General features: G+C 41.3%; 1 protein-coding gene across 2 annotated transcripts; it reads right to left on the reverse strand.

The window, feature by feature from the left end:
* Positions 1-450: 450 nt before the first annotated feature.
* Positions 451-26433, reverse strand: vaspb (vasodilator stimulated phosphoprotein b). Of its 2 annotated transcripts, XM_084350690.1 has the most exons (14): positions 25950-26433; positions 10494-10665; positions 8365-8545; positions 7097-7163; positions 5575-5690; positions 4519-4769; positions 4127-4266; positions 3842-3893; positions 3632-3659; positions 3486-3525; positions 3247-3303; positions 2595-2664; positions 2047-2104; positions 451-1951 (listed from the first exon to the last, which is right to left on the reverse strand). In XM_084350690.1, the coding sequence occupies exons 1-14, from the start codon at positions 25952-25954 to the stop codon at positions 1917-1919; spliced, it is 1272 nt and encodes a 423-aa protein (XP_084206816.1). In that variant the 5' UTR covers positions 25955-26433; the 3' UTR covers positions 451-1916. The 2 variants fall into 2 exon arrangements, with proteins under 2 accessions (XP_084206816.1, XP_084206817.1); XM_084350691.1 differs by lacking the exon at positions 3247-3303 and having other exon boundaries at positions 25950-26432.

Consider the following 26433-nt stretch of genomic DNA (forward strand, 5'->3'; position numbering starts at 1 on the left):
TAGTCCATTTTCTGTAAGAAACATCTCATAATTCGTCCTCGTACGTCAGTTCCGTATCAAATCACTTAACTGCATGTTGTATACCAGTAACAGCAGGTGTCATTACCCATCACAGAAAATATAATACACACCAGCAAATAAATGTAATAAAAACACTGCATTAGATTGTCTGAACTTGATGATGCACTTAATCTGTCTGCACATCTTTATTGAAACAAGAATTAATTCATGAACCACATAAATATCATCTAAAAAGGGGCAAATCAACAAAGTTAAAAATGTTTGTTTTCAATTTATTTATTGTTTCTATAACTGTCGTTCTACTGTACAGATGAGTTTGGATTTCAGCATAAGGAAGTTTGTGCATCACAGCCCCACAGTTCATCAGAAGTCTGGATTCAAAAGCAAATCTTGCAACAAGCATGCAAAAGATGACTCAAGACAAAGTAATGCGTTTCAAGAAGCAGCTGTATTTGACTATAAAGGCATTTCTAATCCAGTGTCTCTAAGCTGTTTTCTTAATATTTCAGTGTAAAAAGCCTAGACTCTATTAGAAAAAAGAAACAGTAAACCCAAAATAACATTTCATAAGAAAACAATCATTGAAAAAAAAAAAAAAAAAGGAAAACAAAATCCCCATTCACCAGTCATTTCAATTAAAATAGAAACACCATTTCATTTTTGCTAACATTTTCCCTCAAAACAAATATATATTTTCCTTTATATATATATATTTATATATTTATTCTCAAGGCAGTTGGTCATGGCCAAATTAATTGACCTCATCATGGCCATTTTTCATGTTTCAAAGTTAGAAAACATAGCTAGAATGGAAGAAAAATAACTAGCGGAAGCACAGTGTAGGACCACTGCACTGGCCAACAAATATCTCATTTTGAGTGAGAGGGAATAGTCTGTCAAGGCAGTGTGGCACACAGACACACTTCCTCTGGAACAAGTGCAATGCAAAGAGAATAAATTTCTCACACATCATAAAACTACAACACACTCCCCTTTCACAGCACTCAGGTTGTCCATCAGATTTCCCTTTGCTTGTCTCCTCTTCCTCCAACTTCTCTATCTGGCAGCGGTGAAGGCTTGTGTTGTGCCGTTTTTAGTTCTTAGCCATTGCTTGGAAGTCCACCTGAAGGAGAGACACCGCAGTAGACAGGGGGCTGGAGTCTCCGTTTCATCCTTGATTATTGTCGTTTTTCCACCTTTCGACTACCATCAGAGACAATAAACTACTACAAGATGTCTGAACTGAAATATCTGTAGCAGTGCTTGAGGTTGAACAATTGTTTGCCGACTGAGAAAGAGAAAAAAAAGATCCCAGCATGCCAGCATCTTGCTATTACAGTAAAAATGTGACTAATACGTTGTCCCTGAATACTGAAGACTGCTCTGTCAGTAAATGGTGCGTCTGATAGCAGAAGGGAGAAGACACAAGTAGCGGGATTTCTGCAGAAAAGAGGGTTATGATGAGTGTACATGATGACGTATTGGAAGAGCAACTGTGGCTGTAAGCTATGTGCTCTGAATTGGTTCAGATAAACAGAACACATGGAGGACACAAGGGGACGGGATGAATGAACAGGGGGGAGATGGGATAGATGGGATCACCGCCGCAATTTTTTTGTGAGTGATCGTCAAAAGTGCCGGGTGGCGACGTGAGGATGTTCCCTGGGTTACCATTTACATGAAGTGAATATGCATGATGAACACATAAGCAAGTATGCTCACATGTGTTTGTGTAAGAGAGAGAGAGAAAATGTATAGGAGAAAAAAAAAAAACAAGGAAAAAAAAAAAGAAATCCCTGGGCTACATAGGAGGGCGGAGTGGAGGAGAAGTCCCAACGGGGCCTCAACCACCTCCATCTATCACATCCCTCCGTTACACCTGACACTCAGCAGAACTATGTGTTTCTCTTTTGCAGCTCCTGAATAAAGGCTGTGAAAGAGGAGAGGAGAAAATAAGCATTAAGTACTGAAAAAACTTAAAAATATTATTTAAAATAATTTTTAGAGAGTACAAGGTGATCTCACCTCCAATAATTTCCTCCTTGACTTTTTGTAGTTCTTTCCGCACCTCCTCCAGGATCTCCTGCAGAATAGTGATCGACAGAGTTGGGTCAGATTACTTTGTAGTCGGTTACTGAATACAAATTCATATTTTAAAGAAATAATCAAAAGTAAATGGATTGCATTTATACATAGCGCTTTTCTTGTGGTACTGACCACAAGTGCTTTACAACACAAGTCAGCCATCTCACATTCACACACAGATCACCATGGAAGGCGCCACACATGCTCACAACCCGATGGAAGAGCCACCAGGTTCAGCATGTAGACCGCAGGGGCCGGGGATCAAACCACCGACCCTTCAACGCTGTATCCAGAAAATTAGTGGACAATCGCTATACCACACGAACAACCTGAATACATGTAATCCGTTACTATTGAACCCTTCTAATAAACAAACCATGAGGCAAGGTAACTGGACAAAGCTGACTGAAACCCTGTTACTATCACACCGTTATGGGTTCAGCTCTTTTGGTCAGGAATTTATGTTGCTGAGCTGATGAGAAATTCACCTGTTTCATTTTCTCTAAATCTGTGTCATCCATTCCACCTGCATCGTTACTGTTGCCGGCAGGCTTCGCCCTGTAAGAAGACAAGAAACAGACAAGTACAAACAGGTTATGTTTGTGTTTCACAAAAGCAAAGAGGGTCCATGGCCCTGCAGGCCATCTGTCAACCGAGCACATCACCATAGCACCAGAAGGATGAAGGAATAGTGAATAGAAAGTTGTAAAGTGTACACCCACCCACAGATGAAATGAGATATAGAGTACATACAGTTGGAAGTTATCCACCTTTTAACTACTACACAGTTGCACAAAAATGCCTAAGCTACAGTATACAGACAAGCTACGCCATCACAGACAGCTGTAAAATGAGAAGAGGACAGCATCGACCCCCAGCACTCAGAAGTGACATGTAGAAATAAGCATTAATCACACCATCAGGCTTCTGTCTTATGATACACTTCTCAGAGGTAACATACTCAGCTGGTACACCTACAAGTCCCTTGGGTGCATGCCATTCTCTGATCCATTAGATGGTGCTATCAACAGTAAAAAATGCTACCCCAGTGAGAAGGTTGCAGTGATGCTGCGCTAACCTGAAGAGAAAAGAAAAGCAGGGGGGACTAAAGGTCATGAGTGAACGAGACAGCATGTATACCTGGTACCATGGGACAATGTGGAAGTGGAGTCCATGCTCTTGGCGATGGAGTTATTCCTGTTAGTGAGACACACACACCCTCCTCTTAGAATGGAAATGGAAGACATTCACACACATAAGGACCATTTACACACGACCACTTTCACACAGATGGAGGACTACTCTCAGGGTGAGTTCAGACATGAGACACCAAACACCTGGGCAGGGGACACAGTGGAACCATCTAGATCCTGCATTACCTGCTCATAGTCGATTTCTCCCAAGGTCTTCTAATGGTGTCTGAGAAGGGAAATGTATAAAAACACATTTACTCTGTGTGTTACATAAAATAAATACCAGAATGAATGTAGGTGGCATGCTACGGATAAAAATGTTTGGTTCTCACCGCTTTGACCTTGAGGCTCTGAATCATCCTGTGGAGGAAAACCCAAGACATTTAAAAGTGAGTCATCCTCAACCCATTTCTATTTTATTCTATAATATATCTATCCGTAACCTACAGTGTCATGCCACATATAAAAACACCATTTGAGAATTCTTGAGTTTTGTATTATATGCAGCATTTAAAATAATACGAATAAAAAAAGACTCTTACAGTATCTGGTGCCTTCACAGGTGGCTTCTCTCCAGTGTCTGCAGCTTTTCTCCTGATGTAAAGAGAAATCACCTCCAGTTATAGCAGTAACAGTTAAATAGACTGAACTTTACAAGACAGTCACACAACATATACTGTATTCTAAATATGATCATAAATCAGAGGAGAAAGGACATACATGGATATCAAAACTGATTTATATAAAACCACACAGTAAGCCTAATTGTTAAATTGAGTGTGGGCATTGTGTATTTTCTCTGACATGAAACCTGTGATGTCACCCACCTTCGTGCCAAGATGGCACTCATTTCACCCATCAGACCTCCTCCCCCTCCTCCTCCTCCGCCTCCTCCTCCAATAGACGAGTTGCTGCTGCGGTTGGAGTCAGCTCTACCTATTGGAGCTGCAGGGGCTCCGTCCTCCTGCTGAGGGCAGCAAATAGCAAAAAGACATGGAAGGGTTCAGCAGACATGGTGCAGGCATGATGACTCAATAAACACTGATGGATGCAGCAGGTATCATCACGATGCAAGCAGCAACAAGACTGCATTGTTCACTTTCATTTGCATAACTTGACAAGCACATAAAGGATTCAACGCTCGCCAAGTTTATTTTCAAAAGCAGCTAGAAGTAACAGGACTGTCAGTTTTACTACTACAGTTTTGTTATTTACTCACCTTTGACACTTTGCGGAGTTTTGCTCCTGCAAGGGCAGCCGCCAAACCACCTCCACTTAAACCACCAGGCCCGTCACCTCCACCGCCACCTGCTCCTGCAGAGGGCAGGGGTGGGGCTGGCGGAGGTCCTGAGGGAGGTGGTCCTGGCGGGGGAGGAATACAAGAAGCAGGAGGAGGGCCAGGGGGTGGAGGAGGAGCTGGTGGAGGAGCGTTGCCTCCAAGATTCAAAGGTGGGGCTGGAGGAATAGGGACTAAAAAACAGAGAGGGACCATCAGTTACCATTTCTAAACTATTTATAGAAAACAAAGTGCCAGTGACAGTGTGATGCAGGTGCCCAGGGACGGCCTGTGTCAAAATTCCATTTAGTGTCAGAAATTGAGGACCAAATTGTCATAATGTGAACCAAGATGAGGGTCTAGTGTCAAGATATCAATTCTAAATTGATAATGAATTTTGATTATCATGGCACGTGTCCAAAATGCAAAACAAAAACAACACTTTACAGAAAGTCTTCTTTTTGTTATCATGTTTAAACATATGTTCTTAACTGGCTGATGAAATATCACACTTCAATCAATTATATAAATTTGATCATGTCACATTATCAAGACTCCATAGTCTTACAATGGTATAGCTGTCAGTGCTGGAAAAAAATTGGAGAATTGTGGCACACCTTATGTCGACACACCAATGTCAGGAAATGACACAGAATACACTGATGCTACACTGTCTAAACACAATGCAAAATTAAAATCTATCAAAGCTGGTTTGACTGTTGTGTTTGATAACATCTGATATCATTTTTCTCTATTTACATTGCCTCAGAATTGGTGTTATTAAGTAAAAATTTTATTGGACCCCCCTCTCACAGTTGATTAAGAGTCTAAGATTACGGTTACTGCAGTGTGTCATGGCTTCTAGAAATGATTACCTCTGTGTTTAATTAAGATACAAAACAAAGAAAACCCATTCAGTTATACGTATGAGGACCTACTAAGACTGGACTGCGTTGTAGTTTAGAGCAGTCGTGTTGACCAGCACAGGTGTTTCCTGACCTGCAGAAGCAGCTTGTCTTTCTCTCTCCAGTTTCTCTCTTTCCAGCCTCTCCCGCTCCTGTCTTTCTCTCTCTTGTCGCTCCCGTTCCTGCTGTTCCAACCTCTGCTGTTCCAACCTGTGTCCAAACAAACACATCTGTCAGCAACAAATACGTGTAAACACTCTCATAGTAAATCAGTGAATGAACAGGGACAGACAAATGAAGCTGAACGTTATTAAATTTCATCTGCTGTTAACTATGAGAAGAAGCAGGAAGTAACAAAGCAAAGGGGCATGATTTGTAATGTCCCCTTTCAGCCATCTCCAGTCAGATTTATTTATGCAACATCCATTGTTTGCAAGCAACTCTGTCTAATTATACTATTTGGCAGTGGCGTGCAGAGCTATAATCAGGATTTGTATTCAATATAGCAACTTTGGTAGAAGGATGAGGTGGATTTCATAGCTTCTGATTAGCCTGCCACTGAAAAGTCCACAGCTGGACACGCTGGCCTAATTCGAGCTGCCTCGGATCACCACTGCGCCCTCCCCTCTCCCCCAACACATCTGCCGCTCACAACAGCTGTATACAAAACACAACACATATAACGTACACGTGTCGTGCACCCACTCAAAAATATGCGATGCATGCACACAAAGTGAGTCGGCTGTCATTTGAGTACAGCTGATCGACTTAGGCAGAGTGCCCAGGACAGGAGGAGGGGAGGTGATATCCATATATTTTCCCTAAAAAATGTTCATACCGGAGAATATTGTGAATCTATTTTCAGACCTAAAAGCATTATTGCAGATATTATCCAACAACACCTGCATCTATGCTGGATTTTTCATCTCGCTAAACCACAGTATGTCAGCAGCCACTTGGACCGGTAGTAACTCGACAGACAGTCCCTCTGGCCAATCACAAAGCCTCCCTGACTGTGCCACATATTACCTCTTAGTCGAAATGAGATCAAAAGGTTAATGCCCAGTCTATGCAGCCCTGCATGGACCACCACAATGGTCTTGCTGTTGAAACAGTTAGATTGAGAGAAGGTTGGATTGATGGCAGAGGTGTCCGAGTTGCTGTCTTTTTAACCTTTAACCTACAGGGGCTGACGGAGGGTTTAGCACCGTCAGGCTAATGCCATCAAATCCTCTACATATGCGTGTGTGCAATCCCGTGCCAACAGGGCTACCACAAAGCCAAGACAGCTTGACTTGATTGTTATGCAACTAAACCCAGTGGATAGTTTGCTTTGGTTAGAAGCTCAAACTTCATAAGGACCTCACAGAACAGCCAACTTATCTTAATGATCAAACAACTTGCTTCCAAAGAAAATCTGCTTTTTACACAAATACAGACGAATCCAGCCAGCAGACCAGGAGGTGACCTGGCAGTGTTGTCAGGGTTATCAGCTGAATACATTAAGTTTTTTTTTTTGCTGAATCAGGCCCAGAGGACACCCAAGGTAATTCACAATAAAATATTGCATATAAAGGATAAAAGGTGTGTTTCACTCAGAGAAAGTCTGAAATTACCTCCGCTGTTGTTCAAGTTCTTCTGGAGATGGTCCATTTGACACTGGGCGGGGGAGGGTCGCATAGCCTGCCAAAACACAACACAGAAAACATTCATACAAATTACAAATATAGTAAGACATCACTGTGAATGGTTTGAAGGCAAGAAAATACAGATGAACATGTAACATTTTAAACTAATAATTACCCCCAGTTGATTGTTACATACATTACATTTTATGTTAAAAATGTAAACGCTGTATTATCTACTTAGATATGCACTTATTTGCATACATCTCCCAGACAGAAATCCGAACCAAAATAAGTACCTTGGTGTCTATTTTGGATGTTTTTTTTCAAATAGTCTGAAAGAATAATAATAATCACAACTGACTACTGCATGAAAAAACAATGTTTTCTGCTGCCGTGTCTGGCCTTAACTGCTCTTGAACAATTTATGACTTTATCTGACACTCTTTGATTTGAACTGTTCATTTGCTTTTATCTGTGGACACACCTTTTCTGTGCAGTATGAGTGTACAAAGTCTGAGCACCATGTAGACAGTTATGATCAGCTAGGGTCAAAGAATAGGGTGGTGTACACCAATCAAGTATTGGTCCTTTAAGGCATTTTATGGTCTATAATTACACTAGGTTTGATGCACTGTACCAGAGGTCTTACAGTCCGGTCTTTTTTCTGTGTTCAGGGTTCAGTAGTACAAGATATGCAAAGGATCCGATTTTATCTAAAAAGACAGTTGGTGTAAACAAACAGAAACAAAGAAATCAGAAGATACTGGCATACGTTTCTAACAGCCGAGACATAGATTGTGGCAGAATATCAACAGGTCTCATGGACTACAATAAAGCTCATTCCTTGTACAGACACAAAAGGATGGGCCTTGCTAATGCATTATGCCTTCTTGTCTTCTCAGCCAGCCCACTTATTTGTTCAACTCATGTGAAATGTTGTTCTTAAACTAAATGCACTTTTACAGGAAAGTTGTCAGAAGTAAATGTCCAAATAATCATATGTAAGGGCAACAAACTTTAGTCCTTTGTGAGAATCGTATCTGCAGGAACCAAACCGTTTTGAATTCAGAAAACATCCATCAGCCTTATTACGACACAATATGGGTATGGTCATGTAGTCTGGATAAAGAGCTGAGGTATCATAATCAGGTATGTCGCACATTTATGGTAAAATCTGTCTGTTGACAATCAGTGGTAAGTAAACAGGAAAACACATGAAGCTGATGGAACCAGGTATCTATTGAGAACTCATTTACCTGCGTCTGCTACAGAGTTGAGCACCTCCAGAGCGTGAGACATGCCGTTGGCAAATAGAGTAGCATCCTCTTTGCTGCCAAAGTTGAGCCCCCACACCTGCCGAGCGTCCCGCCACTGGTGGAAATTATTTGTGGCCTGGTTATACTTGAGACCTCTCACGATTGGACAGTTTATAACCACCTGGGGAAGGAAGAGGACATATGATCAAGGTCACACATGGATCCTTTCGGTAGGGATGATGATTTCGTTTATCATCTAAAAAAAAAAGGTGACTATTCTTAAGATCTGATTTGAAAATATTAATCTGAAGTCAGAAGCTTAAAGTTAATGCCCAAAACAGGTAAATGGAAAAAAGAGCAGCTTCTGGGAGCTGTATCCTTCACTAGAAGCCTGGAAAAACTATTAAGAAATGCTTAAAGCCGCATCCCTGCTTGTGCCTAAAATTATGGTGTCCGCTTTATTTTTGTTGGATTATCCTGGTTTATATTCCACCCAGCAGGTGGCGTGACGCCCGTGAACCACGCTGTAAAAAAATGTTCTGGGTTTGAGCGCTGCCTGAATGTGCTGACGCGCCGTTTCGCTATTTGTTTAACAGCCTCTGGATTCCACAGAGCAGAGAGAGGAGGAGAGGAGACCCTGTCTGTCAGGGTGAATATCACAGCGGGCAACATGCAGTGAAAAGAGAGGGTAGCAAGTTCAGCTGCCACTGCAGACAGTAGCATTCCTAAACTCTCCATAGTCCTTGTCAAAAGGCAAGAAAGGCAGGTGGGACAGACCAAGGATATGACCAGGAGCACATTAAAAGCTAGGATAAAAAGGGAAAGAAAGCACAGTGTTCAAACAGCCTGCAGAAAAACCTTAATACCACGGCTCCACTTGTATTTTCAAAGCAGTTTAATCATACAATCAGGCTGGGATCCATAAAACTAATCGAAAGGACAAGCGTGAAAACAACAAAAAGTTACTCTCAGAGAGAGAGGGAGACCAGGAGCAGAGAGAAAATACAGCCACCCTATATTCTCTCTCATTAGCTCCTTAGGGCTCTCATCCTAAACAAGTTGCATGTCTCCATCTGACACAAATATAGAGTCCTTACTGGGTATCAGGCTTCTCCCTAAATTGTCACAGGAAATGGTTGAAAAGGCTAACTATCTCACAGGAAGCATCAGCCACTTTAAGACCTGTCTCTGGGGAACACTTTAGACTCCTGAATGTTTAAAGACGGAGAGAGGCAGCAGGGACAGCAGAGACGACGTCAAGAATAGACGCACCCAAACTCAGTTAGCGCAGCTTTTAAACATGGAGTCTGCCCACCTTTACCTGGTGCTATCTGGTTAGTCATAATGTGGTGATAACGACAAGGAAACCCTCTTTGTTGTCTTTTTCCAAGAGAGAATCTGTGGCTTCTCAGGTTTGAAAGACAGTCACTATGCCAATGTCAAGCCCAAAATTAAGTAATGCATGGTGTGTGAGTGTGTGTGTCTGTGTCTGTGCTTTTAACGCAATCAGAACTCGAAGCTCATCTGTGAGCTGTGTATCGTTTTCCAGCTTCCTCTCGCACTTGAAGAATTGTTCTCTACATGTTCTCTCACTCCCCAAGCACAAAACACAGAGTAACTACTGCAACCGACAAGATAAACAAAGTGAACAGAAGTCTCTTGTCACTTTGAGAAATTTCAGCAGTAAAACCCAGCCTCCCACACTCTCCTAACTTTAAGAGTTATGATCACAGGAAATACAATAATACCGTAGAGACAATGCACCCTTAAACAGTGAATTCTGACAAAATGAATGCACTTAATAGGCCTTGCTAATAAAATTATAAGAGTATATACAATAACTGTGAATATTCTCCATGTAATCTTCCAGCCCCCGTGTGTGGTATCAGATAGATTAATGAACGGTCACATACAAAGATAGTCTGTCTCACACTTGCTTACTCATTCACCTTAAGGTACCTGTAGACAGACGCCCACGGGTCTACTTGACAGACACTGATGAACAAGCTACACACACACACACATAAAACTACATAAAGTCACCACAGGCAAAGTCACACACACCTAAACACACCTCTGACAAACAAAGTTCATCAGACACAAAGCGAGTCCAAAGCTGGCAGACGTACCTGCTGATCCGTCTGCATCTTGCGTCCCACTATCCTGAAGGCATTGGTGGTGGGGTTGTGATAGATCTGGACTCTGCTGAAGGCCTGGGGTCCAGCGCCTGCCGGCATCCACTTCTTACTGCCATCATCATAGATCATCACAGTGGCCCGAGCCTGGCAAATACTCGACTCACTGGATACAGAGAGATAGACACAAAGAGATAATGTTAATTTGAGTTTGAGAGCAAGGTCACAAGTGAATAGTTTAAAAAATCGAATCTCACTGAGGTAATCTGAGATTTGATCTGTACTTATTTCAATCAAGATACCGGCAACCAAGCTTCACATATAAGATATAAACAGTAAGAGACCATTGTTTTTGTAAGTAAAAATGAAACCACACAAACCCTGTTTGTGGAAGGGAATGCACACTCAGCCAAAGAAATGTATGATCAAAGACCTTTGTGGTTACCATCACTGTCTACAGCCCTGAAGATCTGTGGAGATGACTAGACCTTACTGGTTATGTCTCAAACATGTTGAAAAAGATATACGTTTCTTTTTGCCCTGTGATAGTGGTGACAATATATGTGCTTGAACTTCAGTTTTCGCACAAGTACAAAATATAGCTGACACAAAACTAATATGCCATTGATTTACACAATACCTAATCACAAATGCCATGTTGGATTACAGACACTTTACACTTTGAAATGCTATTAGATTATGGTGTGTAGTGTGGACTGCAGCTGGAAGGGAGGAAGAAAGCACAAGGGGAGGTGAGGAGGAACTGGAGACACCGGATGGACAAACAGACCAAAAACACTCAGTAGTCTCTTCTATAAATAAACCATTTTAAGAGATAGAGTCACAATACAGCGCTTTTGACAGAGTGCTATGATACTAATGCAGTTGGTGATGGAGTTGAAATTCAGTCAGTCAGGCAACTACACCACACACTCTGGACTGAACTTCACCACATACTCTGGATTGATCACAGAATAGGCTCCACCTGGGCACAGGTATCAGAGACCTAAATTAGGGATGCAGTTAATAGTTGTTTTATCATTGACTAATCTGCAGACCATCGGTTGCTCTATAAAATGTCATAAAATAGTGAAAGATTCTGATCCTTTTCCCCTCCCAGATGTCTTCAAATGCTGATTAGCCTGACCATAAGTCCAAAACCCATAGATATTCAACAGCTGTGTTTCCATCTAACTGTCCAGCAAATTCAAAGTGAACTTTTGAAATGTCGCAAAAAAGAAGACAAAAAAGGCAAAACAGATGCGTTTCCATCAATTGGTTTGGAGTGAACAGACCAGGCTATACAAATCGTAGCTTCATCAGAAGCTATGGGCCATGTCGCAAATGGCTGTAATAAGAACAGAGGTTGCAAAACAATTCAACCGTCAATTCACCTCAGAGTGGAATAAGAAGATGAAGTAGAAGAAGGTGGAAGAGCAAGAGGTGGAGGAGGAAGACAAAAAGAAGGAGAAGAAGTGTGAGTTAAACGTTAGCTACATCATAACTTATTCAGAAAACATACTGTCCTCTCCCATGAAGCTTATTAACTCTTGATAAAGAGAAAAAAACATCTCAAGAGTGGTCAAACTACTTTTTTTTTCTTTTTCCATTTTTCACATTTCCACTAGCCTTTTTAATGTCCTAGTTCAAAATACACACAATTTGATGGAAACACGCCTAACGATAACAAGCAAATCCTCACACTGGAGAGACTGACACTGAATAGTTGCATTTTGTTAATTAATTAATCGACTAATGGTTGCAGCTCCAATCATGATCGTGTAATTGAGCTGTTCAGCATCTGTGCAAAGAGAAGTGGATACTTGCCACCTCTTGTATATACTGTGTGTCAAAACAACATGTTGAAGTGAAAGACTAAGAGAAGGAGAGCAGCAAAGTGTTGATCTGAGAGAAGAAAAAGAGATTAAATTGATGCCAAACAAGATGGGAGGCGAGACAACAATGGAGGCCGACAAAGACAGGAAGTTGTGCCGAGCTCCGCCAAAGAGACGAGGCTCTGGAATCTTCCACCTGCTCTGCATCAGCCTCCACCTCCACACACTGGGTAAGAAAACATGTGCTGTGAGACCAGCGACAAAACATTTATTTATAGGTCCATGCAGGCGGAATACGCACGAGTTACAACACATTCAGGATTGCCCTCGGATATGCGAGTTTAGCAGCAGCGTTAGAGGCTGCAGAGTGTGTGCATTACATGTTTGCATTTCAGACATCTAAAGAAATCAAATTGTTGATTGTAGGAATGAATACCGCAACAGACACTACAATGGCCTGTACATGTACGAAGTATAAACAAACTGGAGCAAAATAACAGCGAACAAATAAGGTAGAGGTACAGACACGGAGGAACAAAGGTGGCCGACTGTCAATTCCAATTTTTTTTACTGTTCCTCCCCCTCCTCTCCTTATTTACCCCCCTATGCTCTCCCCATAGTCCCCTAATCCATCTCTTCCACCTCTCCCTCCATCTGTCCCGCCCGTGATACAATCTGCTACTTCCTGTGACACAGCACCAAAGCCACAACCCACTTCCTGTTGCCAGCACTGCCAAATAAGGACGGCTTCAGCCTGAACAATCAATATGAACACACACACCCACACACACACCCCCCCCCACACACACACCCTGTATTTTCCTTTAAGTAGATAACATTGAAATTCAGAAACTGGAAATTTAATTTTGCTTTCCAATGAAAAGAAAGGACAGAATAGCGAGAAAATTAAGATTAGATGAATGATTTGGGATACTCGCGCTTCACCAACCAGGACTATTAAGATTTTAGGCCTACAAATCGACCTATACATTGTTTGATTAGTCCAGGTAGAAACAGCTAAGCATTACCTGTCATCTCGCTGTGTAACATATGGGAATGTTTAAGCTTTTGGATTTGCTGTCAATCATAGAAAAGTGTATTGTATAAAGTTCAAAACGTCTTCCTGTGATTGTGTTATTTGGCACAGGTCTTATAATAATTGTGCCCACAGTGAATATAAGTCCAAGTCTGCATAATCACTTATTCTCCTCTATGCTTTTTGGCAACCTGTACAGAGAGGTTTTTGCAGATGTCTGGCACTGTATGTTCTATATTTTGTCAATAAACACATTTTGTTAAAGGATTAGTTTCAAGTTATTGTGTCCTCATTTTTAAATGGTCATACTTCGCAAATTCCTGTCGACATTTTGTGATAAAGAAACTGCATATAGCTCGGCTGATAAAGGATAAAATGCATTATAGATATGGCAACGATATGTGTGAGATCATGTGCCATTACATACTTTTCCTGCCAAATAGCACACACAAGCTTATTTTTCAAAACTATAGCACATATCTTGGTCATAATTAGGGATGCACTATATAGCAAAAAAAGAAAGACATTGCACATTTTGACAGATTTTGCGATTGCAATATGATTCATGATTAGTGGAAATTAACATTTTTGCATCAGAATGTTAATTTTCACTTAAAACTATTACTACATACATACTATTAAAGTCATGATGATATGACATTTGTTGGGGTTGGTACCAAGCAAACATTTTTTCTTACATCTGTAGAACAAGATTCATCATCTGCAGCACTATAGTAATTTATTATAATGCTGTTTTGTCGTACTTTTACCTTTATCAAAGAAATTGCTGCTTAGGCAATTTGAAAATTGCACTTGGCCTATGTGATTCTAATAATCAATTTATTGCTCAGCTGTCATTTAAATTCTTAAAAAAAAAATACTAGAAGGGCACCTTAACAAAAATGTCTGTATAACAGATTTTATGTGTTTCGATACAAATATCATCAGATGTTTGTAACACTCTAATATCAATATCGCCCTTGGCCTCAAAATCTAATATTGTTTGAGCTCTTATGCTGAAAGTGTGAAATAATTTTTAAAAAACACTCAAATGTATTTTTTCCCTGACAAAGTCTCTGTGGATGTACATATACCAAGAGTTTATTACTGAAATATCTTGTGTGGTTTTGAACTTCCATGAAAAAGGGAACAAAAGATACATTTAAGTCACATAAATATTGTGGCAACAGCGTACTGAGAAATAATTTTTACAGTGGAGAGAATACACAGGCATTGCTGAGTCAACTCAGTGGCCATCGGTCACTTCTAGGTTAAAACCACCTCGGGTTGGAGGGATAAATACTGCAGCGCTCTCTGATCTCGTCTGCAGCCAGCATGCTGTCTATGTGTGGGGCAGAGAGGGCTTATGGGAACTGGGAGGGGACAGAGACATAGGACTGGGAAATGGATGCATATTTAATGGCAGGGAAAGTGGGGGCTCAGGAGTGCGACTGAGAGTGAGCAGCTGCATTATTGATACAACTACGGACACCGAGACTCTAAAAGCGTGTGTGCCACACGCACATTAAGACAAGGACTTGCACACACCCTCCACACCTGTCAACCTGCCAACACGTGTGTCCATGCGCTGACCCAGGTCCACAGGGTGTAAGTGGCTGCAGAAGACTCACGGCCAGGTCTGAATGTGTTATAGCACTGGAATAAACCACGACAGGCGCAGCCATAAACAATCTATTCCTGTCGTTCCTCAGTCGAAGACCACCAGTCCACCAGTGAGGACACTGACCCTGGCTGTGGAGCCAAATTGACTAAGTGACCAGTTGACTTAAGAGGGTTTTCTCTTTAGCACAAATAGGTCACTGGCTGATGCTCCAGGTAGGGATTTGAGCCAACCAACCTGTAAAATACCTCCAGCAAAGGACTTGCTTCATACAACAGAGGGCTTCAGCAGAGGAAACGTTGACCAGGTTGATATACAAATAGTACGTAAACTTAGAAAAACTCTTTAAAACTGGAACACAGTCCATCTTCACTTCATTATCACAGCCAGCGTGAGTTCCTCATCACACTGTGGTTTCTTGGTCAGTGAGGGGTTAACAGGAAACCGCAGTGAGCGGCCGGGGCACATGCTCTCTTGGAAATGTCTGTATATGGCTGTGCTCTCAGAGCTTTTCCCCAAATGTGCTGGCAAGTACAGTCAGGCCCAGTGGCTCTGTCTCTTCCTCCTCCTCCTCTGTTTACCTGACCCTCCCTCCCTCCCTCCACGCTCCTCTGCCACTCGTCCCAACATCCCTTCACCATTCTCTTTGAATCAAATGACTTGCGCGAGAGCTAGATGTGTCGGGTGATGCCTCTTGGTGGCATTCACGCAGAGATATTACATAATACTGCAGTTCATATTTATATATGGCAGAGGGATAAGAAGACCTAAAGTACAGTGAAATGGACCAGAGTAGTTTCATCCTGTGTATCATGAGATCCTAAAAATGAGATAAGAAACTGAAGTTATACAGGGTAGTCTGAACTATGAGTAACACCATTTGTCTCTGCAGCCATTCCTGAGTCAATGTCTGTTAACTCATCAAGCTCCTTTCTCCTCTCGGTCAGGAGAGAAAAAAAAAGAAGCTTTTTTTTGCCCTCACAACTAAAGCTGCAATGTTTAGTCGATTGGTCGATCTAAGAAAGTTTTTTATCAACCATTTTAATAATTGATTGATCATCCAAGTATTTTTTTTTGGCCTTTCATGGCTTTATTCGATAGGACAGCTTGAGAGTTGACAGGAAATGGGATGAGAGGGAAGGAGGGGATGACATGCAGCAGGCGGCCACAGGTTGGACTCAAACCCTGGGCCGCTGTGGTGAGGACAGCCTCTGTACAAGGGAGGCACGCTCTACCAACTGAGCTACTGAGGCGCAAACATGTGAACATTTGCTGGTTCTACTTCCTTAATGTAAGGATTTGCTTCAGAGACCCTTCAGAATGAAGACTCTGTCTACGTGGGAAACGAAGAGTAACTCATGCACGACATCCGACCCTGTCAGCTGCCTGCTGACATAATATTATCCATGCAGCTTTGTGTCTCATCAACAGAACTGTGCTATGATCATTAATCATTGTTTTAAATGACAAATAAATTAACTTGATTAACACACAACTCACAGCCAAATTTGATAAGATTAGAAAACAGGTGTCATACTGTGTTCAGTAAACCTAAATGTGGCCATGCTGCACCTTCGATGAACAAACAGTGATTCATTACTTATTTGCTTCTTTCTCTGCGGCCAAACGTCACATTAAAACCCGACAGGGGAAGACAATAAGTCACTTAACAACATCTGCGTGTGAAGCCGGACCACTTCCTCCTTCTACTTCACAGTCTGATAAAAATAGAGACCACACTTCACACTTCACAGATGATAGTCACGCATAATAATTATTGATATTGTGATGGCACTTATTTAAAGCCTCTATGTAATGTATACAAGAACAATGTTTTATATATGTTGTTTCAGTAAAAATGTACAGGGGAATTCCTTTGTCTTACTGAATGTTTACTGCAGGTAAAAAAAATGAAATTATTCCATCCTATTGGCTGATTGTTTTTTTCTGAATTTGACAAATTGAAACCTGGGGCTCATAAGATTGGAATATGTTCAGGTGGATACATATATATAGTAAGAAGTCATTCATAAGTGAAGAGTGAAACTGCATAGTTGAAACGAGACACATTCAGGAAAGTCACGTTTCCACACAGACAGACATAGAGTCGAGAAAAGGAAGTGTGAGTTGCTAAAGGGAAACATTGGAAAACACAGCTAGTATGTGAATTCTCGTTTCTATAATGTCATATCCCGAAACCTGGGCTGCATGGTTTATTTAGAGTGGCGTCAGAACATTTTCTTTATAGTTATTTCCACATTGCAAGACTGGATTTTCCTTTAAATTAGGGGTTTTAGGCAACTATTTCTATAGATATCTATTCTCAGAAGCGTTTATTTTTAAACTATGGGCTTGTTTCTACTTCCTTCTCTCTCTGCTACTTTACTTACGATGTAAATTCAGATATTACTGCTATAAGGTTCATGTAGCACAATAATTCTCTCGTGTTTTAATGATGTTGCACTTTCTAGTCGATGTTAAATGTATTAATTAGCCTGTGTGGAAATGACACTGCCTTCATTTTAAGCTAACTGGTTGAACTTGTTAGTTTGCCCTGTATTTACTGTACAGTTACGGCGCAGGGCAGAAGACAGACAGGTGAAGTTAAGGTAATGTTAATCGATTTGAAGATTATACTGTTGATGACAGCTCATTATGTTATGACAATGCAATAAAAGCTTCCCAACAAGAGTAAATTATTAATGTGATCCATATAAAAACAAACATGGACAGACTCTGAGCCCAAACATCTGAAATTCAGGCCAAAATATCCTAATGCCTGATCATTAGAGGCTTGTTTGTATTGTGCTGCTTCATAAACACACACTTGACTGAGGTCATGACGGTGGTAAACTACTTGACCTCTGATGCTGACTCGGACATGGAGAGTCCACACAATAGTCTGTTGATGCCTGCCTGATCATCTGACTGTACACTGTCCTCAAAGCACCCTCGGGCCATGATGTATATGCTGCCAGCAGCGATGTAGAGCTGGACTCACATGACTCTGAAATAGATCCAACTGAACAACATACATCTATGGGAAGTTGTTTGTTTCCCATGTCAATATTCAGTGACTACCCTGGCTGTAAAAGTAGGCGCAAGATAAGCTTTCAAACAGCAAAGTACAGTTCCTGTTGAGCTATGCGAGACCGTTATAAATGTTAATATGTAGCCTGACATGAGAATAAACTTCCCCACTGATGCTGCTTTTTTTCTTCAAATATGAGGTGGATGGAGGACACACACACATATCGAAATATCCAACATTTGTATATTACCTCAAAAAAGGGAACTAAAGAACTACTTTAGGGGAAAAATGTTATTTGGAAGGCAAGTCCTTTCCAAAATTATCCAACCCACTGTAGTAAAGGCAAAATGTTAGGGCAGTTCTACACCTCCTTTGCCTCATTCCTCTGCTAACTTTACTCCCTCTTTCTTTGTCCTTTTCCTCATGCCTGTTTCTTCTCACACGGGTCCTAGCATGCTGCTAAAACACACAAAACGACCTACACACACACACACACACATTTGCTGCAGGCTACTGCTTTCTGCCTACACGAGTCAGCCATACAGAAACAGGCATCCAGGCTATCTCAGCTATTCTTAAAGCTCTTCTTTTCCTCAGTATCTTTGTCTGAATGAAGTCAGACATGTTCAGCTGAAACTCCTCGACCAAGAAAACCCCTCAGCATTCTTGGACCGCTGACTCACCCTTTGCCTGACATCATTCACCGAGCATTGTGGAAAAGTTGAATACTCGTTTTGGCCGAGAACTTTTATTTTGTTGTGTGACCACTTCAAGAGCGGAGATGAATTCCTTCCTGCTTTGGAAGCAGTGTAGGGTGTGTGTGTGTGTGTGTGTGTGTGTGTGTGTGTGTGTGTGTGTGTGTTAATGGAAGGAAAGGGTGGGAGGGTGGTGAGGGGACTGGCACACTTAATGCCCATATTTGGAACCATCTCACCTCTGTCCTCCTCACTGAGCTCAATTCCTTTTACAGGTTGGAGCACATCCTCCTTTGCTCGGGCCAACGAGGAGGCTGGCCCTACTTTTCTGATGAAGAACAATCCACAGAGAAAAAAATCCTTTTCCTCATTCTCAGCTGCTCTGACTTGTACACTCTTTCCTTTGAACCAGAGAAGAAATGTTTCCAGTTAAAGATAACTTTAATAGCTCTGTTTGGAAGTAATTAATTCAAAAATGATTGGGTTGGGTTAGTAAGGGAGTTCATTTTACTAAACGACCAAAGCATGCCCTGCTTTGTTTAATAAACTGATCAAGAAGGCAGAGCCTTGCTGTGAAGGCAGAGCCTAAATGTCATCACAAGCAGCAAACTCCCATGTATCCAAGAACCCTTAAATCTGACTAAATTATGTAATATCAGACAGACTTGTCTCAAAGATTAGTCATGGAAAATAAGAACAGTGCAAGTGTAACTTAAGTGTTTGAGTTAATTTGCTTTATTTGACATTGCATAACCTGCTATGTGACTATTGAGTACAGGTACATTGCAATATCGATATTGAAACGATATACTGTGCAGCCGCAGTCCCAACTCTATTTAAAACCCACCTACCAATATCAATAAAGCTAATTGTCCAGCCATCAGCTGAATACTAAGTTTATGATGGAAAACGAAAACTCTAATAAAGAGACTAAACGCTCTTGACAATTCATTTTTCATTTTATGTGAAAACATTGCTGCCCATGGCACACAAGGCCTGTTAATTGCTGACTGAACAACCCTCAACTAAATCTTTGCACTTCCCAAGCAAAAACAAATCAAACTAAACTTGCCAACCAACATAGTGATGTTTATGCATCTGAATGAAACTATGTACGAACAACACAGCAAAGTTAACATTCAGGCCAATATTCACCCATGACTGAGCATTGGGAATTAACCATTTCAACAGATGACTCTAACAAAAGATATTCCTCTTTTTACTACTCAATTGACCTCAACATGAAATGTTCAAATTAAACAAGTACTATTCAAACAAACATAATGGTCAGAAAGAGACAGACTGGGAGCTTCACATAACATCCAGGACAGCAAAAAACATTCTTGTAAACAAGATTATCTGCATCACTATTCATGCACAAAAATGTCATCCATGCAGAAAATGTCTTCTTTAACTGAAGAAGAGCAAAAAGATTCTCCTCTCCAGTCTGTCTTTTTCTGTTTAGCTATAATATCGTAGTCCATGTCTGGTCAAACTCTCCCTGGGCAATGTTATCTTTCCTTCACTACCCAGAGGTTAAGTGGTGCCTAATGATAATGTAAGGAAACTGCTGCCCAGCAAATCACCTTCTGGGCTTCCTCCAGTGCCATTTTATCTAATTCAGCAACCGTGTGTATCAGCAACCACCATCATCCAAGATAAGTGAAGTCAAGATCCGAGGGTCTGAAATATAGGAATGTTTGCGATGTCTGACAGCGTACAGCAGTTTTTATATTAACTGGCATCCATTACGCTCCATTAAGCCGTGGACCCCTGATGAACCCAGTGTATCTTTACATCCATTAGTAGTGCTGACCATACAATATATCACTACAGCATTTCTGCCCACAACAAGCTTTGGTTTCACTACTCTGTTAGGCCCAGGCTCTCCATCAGCTGGGATGATGTCACTCAGTTTAGCTACAGCAAAAAAAGACCACAGGGTTTGTAGATGCGTCTTTTTTCCTTTGTTCGACTGCTGCGGAGGAGTTTGTTCTGCTAAATTTGATGGTGGCTAGATCTTTGCCAGAAGAGGAAGAAAAAGCTAAAATACAGAAATATAAATGCCCATATATTCGTATCCTGGTTTCAGACCTCTGAATCACCACCTACATCTCACATTTGTTCAGCTATTTATACATGTCTGGTGTTGTGCTCACTGAGGCTACTTCCACTGGTTGGAGAACCAATCGACCAATCAGAGCTTTACAGATCAGACAAAGAATGGTGATGTCATCTTCCTTAATTTTTAGCTAGCTACCTCGCTACATCAATAAAAAGTAGTGTTGGAAAAATGTGCAGTAAAGTGGTGACAAGCTCAAGGCAACTGTACAGCCTATAGTAAGTCACCTAACAGATAACACAACTGTTAAATCAACATATATCCTAGACAACTGCCACTCACAGCTTCTGTGATGACAGACAAACATCCTGGTGGGATAGATAGGTCAGTTGTTCCTGATTGGTAAAAAACAAAACAAAACAAAATATCTCCTCACCCAAGAAGAGAGAGAAAATAAACACAATGTCAGGCTTAATAAATAAAGAGAATGAAGTGACTGTAAGAAATGACTGTATCTAAACATTTGCCATACCATAGACTGAGGCAGGTATCCCTTTAATACCTCTGTTCGTATTAGGACCGCTCTATAGTCAGATTGGATTTACATCTATATAAATTTAATAAGGACCATTATTTGTCAGGTATTAAATTAGATGAGTAAACCGTGGGCAGCGTCAGCACCATGTGGTTATTGTATCCATGAATGCTTTCTTATTCCAGCTTCTGGAAAGTTTATAGTATTACAACAGGGGTGCATTAAGAGCTATTTTATATTTGAACAATTTATAATTGTTTTGATGAATCCATCACTTACTTAGTTTTTAATGTACAAAAAGTTTAAAAAAGGTTCATCCTCATTTCCCAGAGTGGTCATTTTGACAGACAAATTATCCAAAACTATGAGAAAGTCAATTTACAAGGATAAAACAGAAAAGGAGCAAATACATTTGAGAAGCTGGAACCACTAATAGTTGTCCTTTTTGCCTGATAAATGGCTTGAATTCTTTATAGTTTGTCAAATTTGTTGTTGATAAAATTTCTATCAATCTTCTAAATAATTCATTGTTATGTGTTACAGCTAAAGATCACAGTATATATGTAAATATATATTGATAAAATTGCATACATCATGACAAAACTGTATCCACAATACTAAGTGCAAGAATAGAAAAAACTATTTTCCCCAGAAACTGGGACAAAAGATTCACACAACTTCATGAACAACTACTTAATATGGGTGACACATGACCAACAAGTCAGTTAGGGTAAAGGTTAAGTTTAAAAATAAGTGATCAGGGAAGAAATACCATACAGAGAGAACATAACAGCCTACAGGCACAATTAAAGAATGAAAACATCGGCTACAGCAGAGGAAACTGGATTTGTCACCAAGTAGACAATAGTAGGTTTGGTATGCTGAGCAACTCCTGTAGCAAAGCGTCTAATCCAAGGGGCAGGCCTGCATAATGGCCTATTTATGAGTATGAGGGGTGGGAGGACCAAGAGGGGTAAATTGTTTCAGGGGAGGGGGTTGTGGTGATGGGGTGTTGTGGGAGACAAACTCACTAGGCAAGACCATTTTAATAATGGAGAGCGTGGAGTGTTGAAGCATACGGGCTTTGTGATCATTTAGTCACACCAACTGTACAGAGATGTACCGAGGAGTCTTTTGAAGTGCATATGAACAAGCAAGTCTTTATGATGCGTGAAATAAATCCATTATTCTTAATCTTTTATAGATCAGGATTCCCACAAGCAGGCCCCAATTAAATCGAATTGTTATTGCTTTTGAGTTACGTGTCAATGTTGGGGGCTTTGATTGAAAAACAAATTTGAAAAGGGCTTCTAATGTTCACAAAAAGTGCCATAAACTCATGTACACAGAATGTCACATGTATTTGCGTAGTTGGCAAGCGATAAATGAATCAGGTGATGTGTCTGTCTGTTAAGAACAATACACTTTTACATTGCTCTAACCTTTATTTATCATATTACAGAGACATTTGAACCAATCTTTAATTTCTTTGTTCATATTTTGAATTTCAAAATAGATTCTAGCAAGTCACATTGGTTGCATACAGGCTGAATGTCTGTTTATACTGTGCCATTAATGTCAGACTTCAAAAGAAAAAAAAGAAGCAGCGCAAGGGAATTAAGAGAACAAGTGGAGACATGAAACATCAGCATCCCAGCTCACTGTAATGAACATTACACAACACCATGGCATGAACGCGCTGTTATCGCAACACCAAATCAGTTTCAACTTGTTATCCTTACATGGACATTCGCAATAATATTGCTAAATGCCTTAAATAACAGCTACTGGTCCGTTGGAACACGAGGTCAAGAAGTTGGACACTTTGATAGAGGAAGAAGACATGACAGAAAAACTGCAAAGTTCACTGCTAGAGCTGCATTCCTTTCCATTTACTGCCAAGGCAGAAAAAAAAAACTGAAGCCGAGACACAAAGGAGACTGAGGGGGAGGCCATTTCCCTGCTTTTAAGGCTGATCAATAATAACCTCATGCAAGGCCGTAAGGAGAAAAGCAGAGAAGCCCAGTTTGGTATCGCCTTCAGGCATGTATAGAGTCTCTGAAGTGAGCACAGGGAACTCGTCCGATTTCAAATGGTGTGTTAAACTGATGCATTACACCTGTCTGAGTGTATGCTCGCGTCACCTGTGTTAATTCTTAAGCCCGAGGCAGCCATGCTGCTGGTGTCAGATAGGGCAAGTCTTTGAGTCAGAGGGATCCAGTCAGTGATTCATAGTGGGAGACAGGAGTCACCCCTGACAATAACAGTGAATCATTATGTAGATGGATGCACTTCCTGTACCACCTAATCAAAAGGATCAGATAGTCTGAAATGTTGATACAGTAATGTGCTATAAACACAGCCATCTTGGCAATAATGTGGAAGAAAAACAGGAAATTGTAATCATCAAAATTTAACACAAATTTAGAAGCAAACTAACAAATCTGCGCTGAAGGTGGTCGTTTCTAATGACTGCTGCTTCAAGTTGGGATGCGTTGGTGAACCACTTTCTCAATTGGGTCAAACTGCTGAACTTTTGACCAACTGACTGCACTTCTGTGTCAACATTCACATACCACAGGGACGAATGACAATGAACATCAGTGGAGCTGCATTCCAGTCTCTACCTATTATACAAGGTGACATGAACCGGCCACAATGGAGGGCCAGCAGGAGCAGCATCCAGATGGAGTTAAGTCCTACCATCATCAAGACAGGTGTCAGTCATCAACGGCTCGGGGACACCGCTTGGGAGGGCACGATGACACATCTTGTGCATTTCCATCCGTTCTGGGAGAGAGTTTCCTCTTATGTTGCTATTAGTGAGGTTTCTTCCCTTTTTTCCCCATTAAAGGGGTTTTTGGGGGAGTTTTTTTTTTTTGGCATCCAGATCTAATCCGGATCTAAGGATTGCGGATTGTAAATCCCCTTGTGATTTTTGATTCTGGACTACATAAATTAAACTGACGTGATAAAACCTGAATACAGACAGAAATGCTCGACACTTTCATATTTACATGGTTCGTCATTGGTGCATTCAAGTTGCTGCATCAAAGCGGTTTATGGTTGTGGCCAAGTAATTCGACAATAAAGCAGTTTGCTTATCTTATTGCATGATGTGTGCTAATTTTATTGTGGGCTGGACGGTGTGTTGTTATAGCAATGTGTACGTGTAGTCTGACAATAACTCTTACATTGCAAGTGTGCTTGAATATGAAAATAAAAGTTGTTGTTTTTCTACTAGTTAGGTCATTTCTTTTGCTTTGCAAGCTAAAATTCTGCCCACGTATTGTGTAAACTTTACACAATACATGGGCAGAATACTTTACACTGTAAAGTATGTTAAGACTGTAATCTTCACTGATTATTGCATTAACTTAACTAATGGTCTCATTAGCAGGGTATGTTTAATGCGACTGCGGCAGGTTTTCAGGAAGCTAAAGTGCCTCCTGTTCCTGCAGTAATCAAAGTTACTACGCAGAAATATGTGAAAAACAAATACAAATGCGGGACCAACCCATGTGCCGAGCTGAGATATATTGTTACAGAAAAGGGCAGCGCTAACGGTGTGAGATAAAGAACTAGTCACACAGGTTATCAGCCCTGCACCGAGGCGTAGCGCCTGGTCTGGGACTAAGCTTTCAAATAAAAGTTGTTCCTTGACACAAGTGGAGTGCTACTCTTGTCTACATGTGAGGGAGTGAGGAAGAAAGAAAGGAGTGAGCCCAGAGAAGCAGTGGCTTCAAAGCATGTAATTGCCAACTGCACAGGCTGTGACAGGATGTGGAATTTGTGCACAGCAGCTTTCTACAGAGTAATTTGGTTCCTGGTGCAATCCTCTGCGCTCTCAAAAAGGTAGAAAAATAGCAAAGAGGGATGGGTTTAATGTGTGGCTGGGGGAATGCATGACGTGATACAAACAGCAGATGCATTCGGGGGCAGCACTGTGGTGGCGAAGTGGTCATTGTGCAGCTGTAGGGAGAATCTGCCCTGCTGAAGTGCCTTTGAGCAAGACACTGAACCCCTTTCACATGCTCTATGAATTACCCTGACCTCTGACCTTTATTGTGATCACACTTTGGGAGGTTTTTAGATCACTGGTGGTTTCATTTAGGCACATTCACAATACTGAACTGCAGCAAGCCAAAGAGAGCATAACAAAGAGTCAACATGGAAGTGTTTGAAACAGACACACAACTATGTTTCTGTCATCCGAGCTGCTCAACAACCCACAACTTGTGATTACTTTCTTTTTTTAAAAAGAAAAAAGGCAGCCACACTTGAACAGGTAGGACTGGGCAAGCAAACGTGAGCATTTCCATGAATCGTCAAGGTTTTAATGAAGTTATTCACCAGCCAAGGTCACTAAAATAAAAACCTGCTCCGCGGTGTCATGTGTGCCCGTGTGAGGTGAAACACCAAAAAACCAGCCAGAAGCTCGAGTTATTTCTGGGCGAGAAACGCGATTTAACGTGTTGGAAACAACTGTTGTGGCGATTAAACAAGCGGGCAGCCTCCACAGAGACATTACAGGGTCAGGATTTAACAGTCGCCCTTTGTCAAACTAGTGGCCGAAACACAAAATGTAGCCTGGAAACACAATGAAGATGAAGGGATTTACGCCGCTTTACCCACCTCATTGTTCGGCCAGAGTGGAGGTCCTCTCCTCGTCGGCAAGTTTGTCTGACTTCAGAGCTGAAGCCCGGCTTTAAAAAGTCAAACTAATGAAATAAAAATAAAAAAAACAGAGGGAAAATCGGCGGAAAAAAAAACGCATCTACACCCGCAAACGGGGTAGCCACCAGCGGTATAAAGAAGCACACCTCGACGATTTCCTGGTTCGTGTGGAGCGGGAGAGGAGGGAGCAGAGATACAGTAGAGGAGCGGGCTTGTCAACTCCAATCACTATCCCACATTGGTTTCTTCGAGCCGAGGAGGTGAAGCCGAGAGGACGCGGGGCTACAACTGAACCACAACTTCTCTTTTCACACTTTGAGGTGGTTTACGGCTGTGTTTGTGGAGGTTACAGCCGTGTGTCTGCGCCGGACTTTTCGCCTCTCCCTCGGTCGGTCGGTCGGTCTGTGTAGGTTCATTGGAGTGTGGCCCAACCCGCCAGCTT

Source organism: Pagrus pagrus (assembly GCF_965226575.1).
Source record: "Pagrus pagrus genome assembly, chromosome: 4".
NCBI classification, from domain to species: domain Eukaryota; kingdom Metazoa; phylum Chordata; class Actinopteri; order Spariformes; family Sparidae; genus Pagrus; species Pagrus pagrus.

Excerpts from the sequence above, each read along its gene's own strand:
- vaspb (XM_084350690.1), bottom strand. Across the intron at positions 7,164-8,364 it reads CAACTCTGTAGCAGACGCAG|GCTATGCGACCCTCCCCCGC; the intron begins GTAAATGAGTTC and ends GTGTTTTGGCAG. Across the intron at positions 4,770-5,574 it reads AAGACAAGCTGCTTCTGCAG|TCCCTATTCCTCCAGCCCCA; the intron begins GTCAGGAAACAC and ends TCTGTTTTTTAG.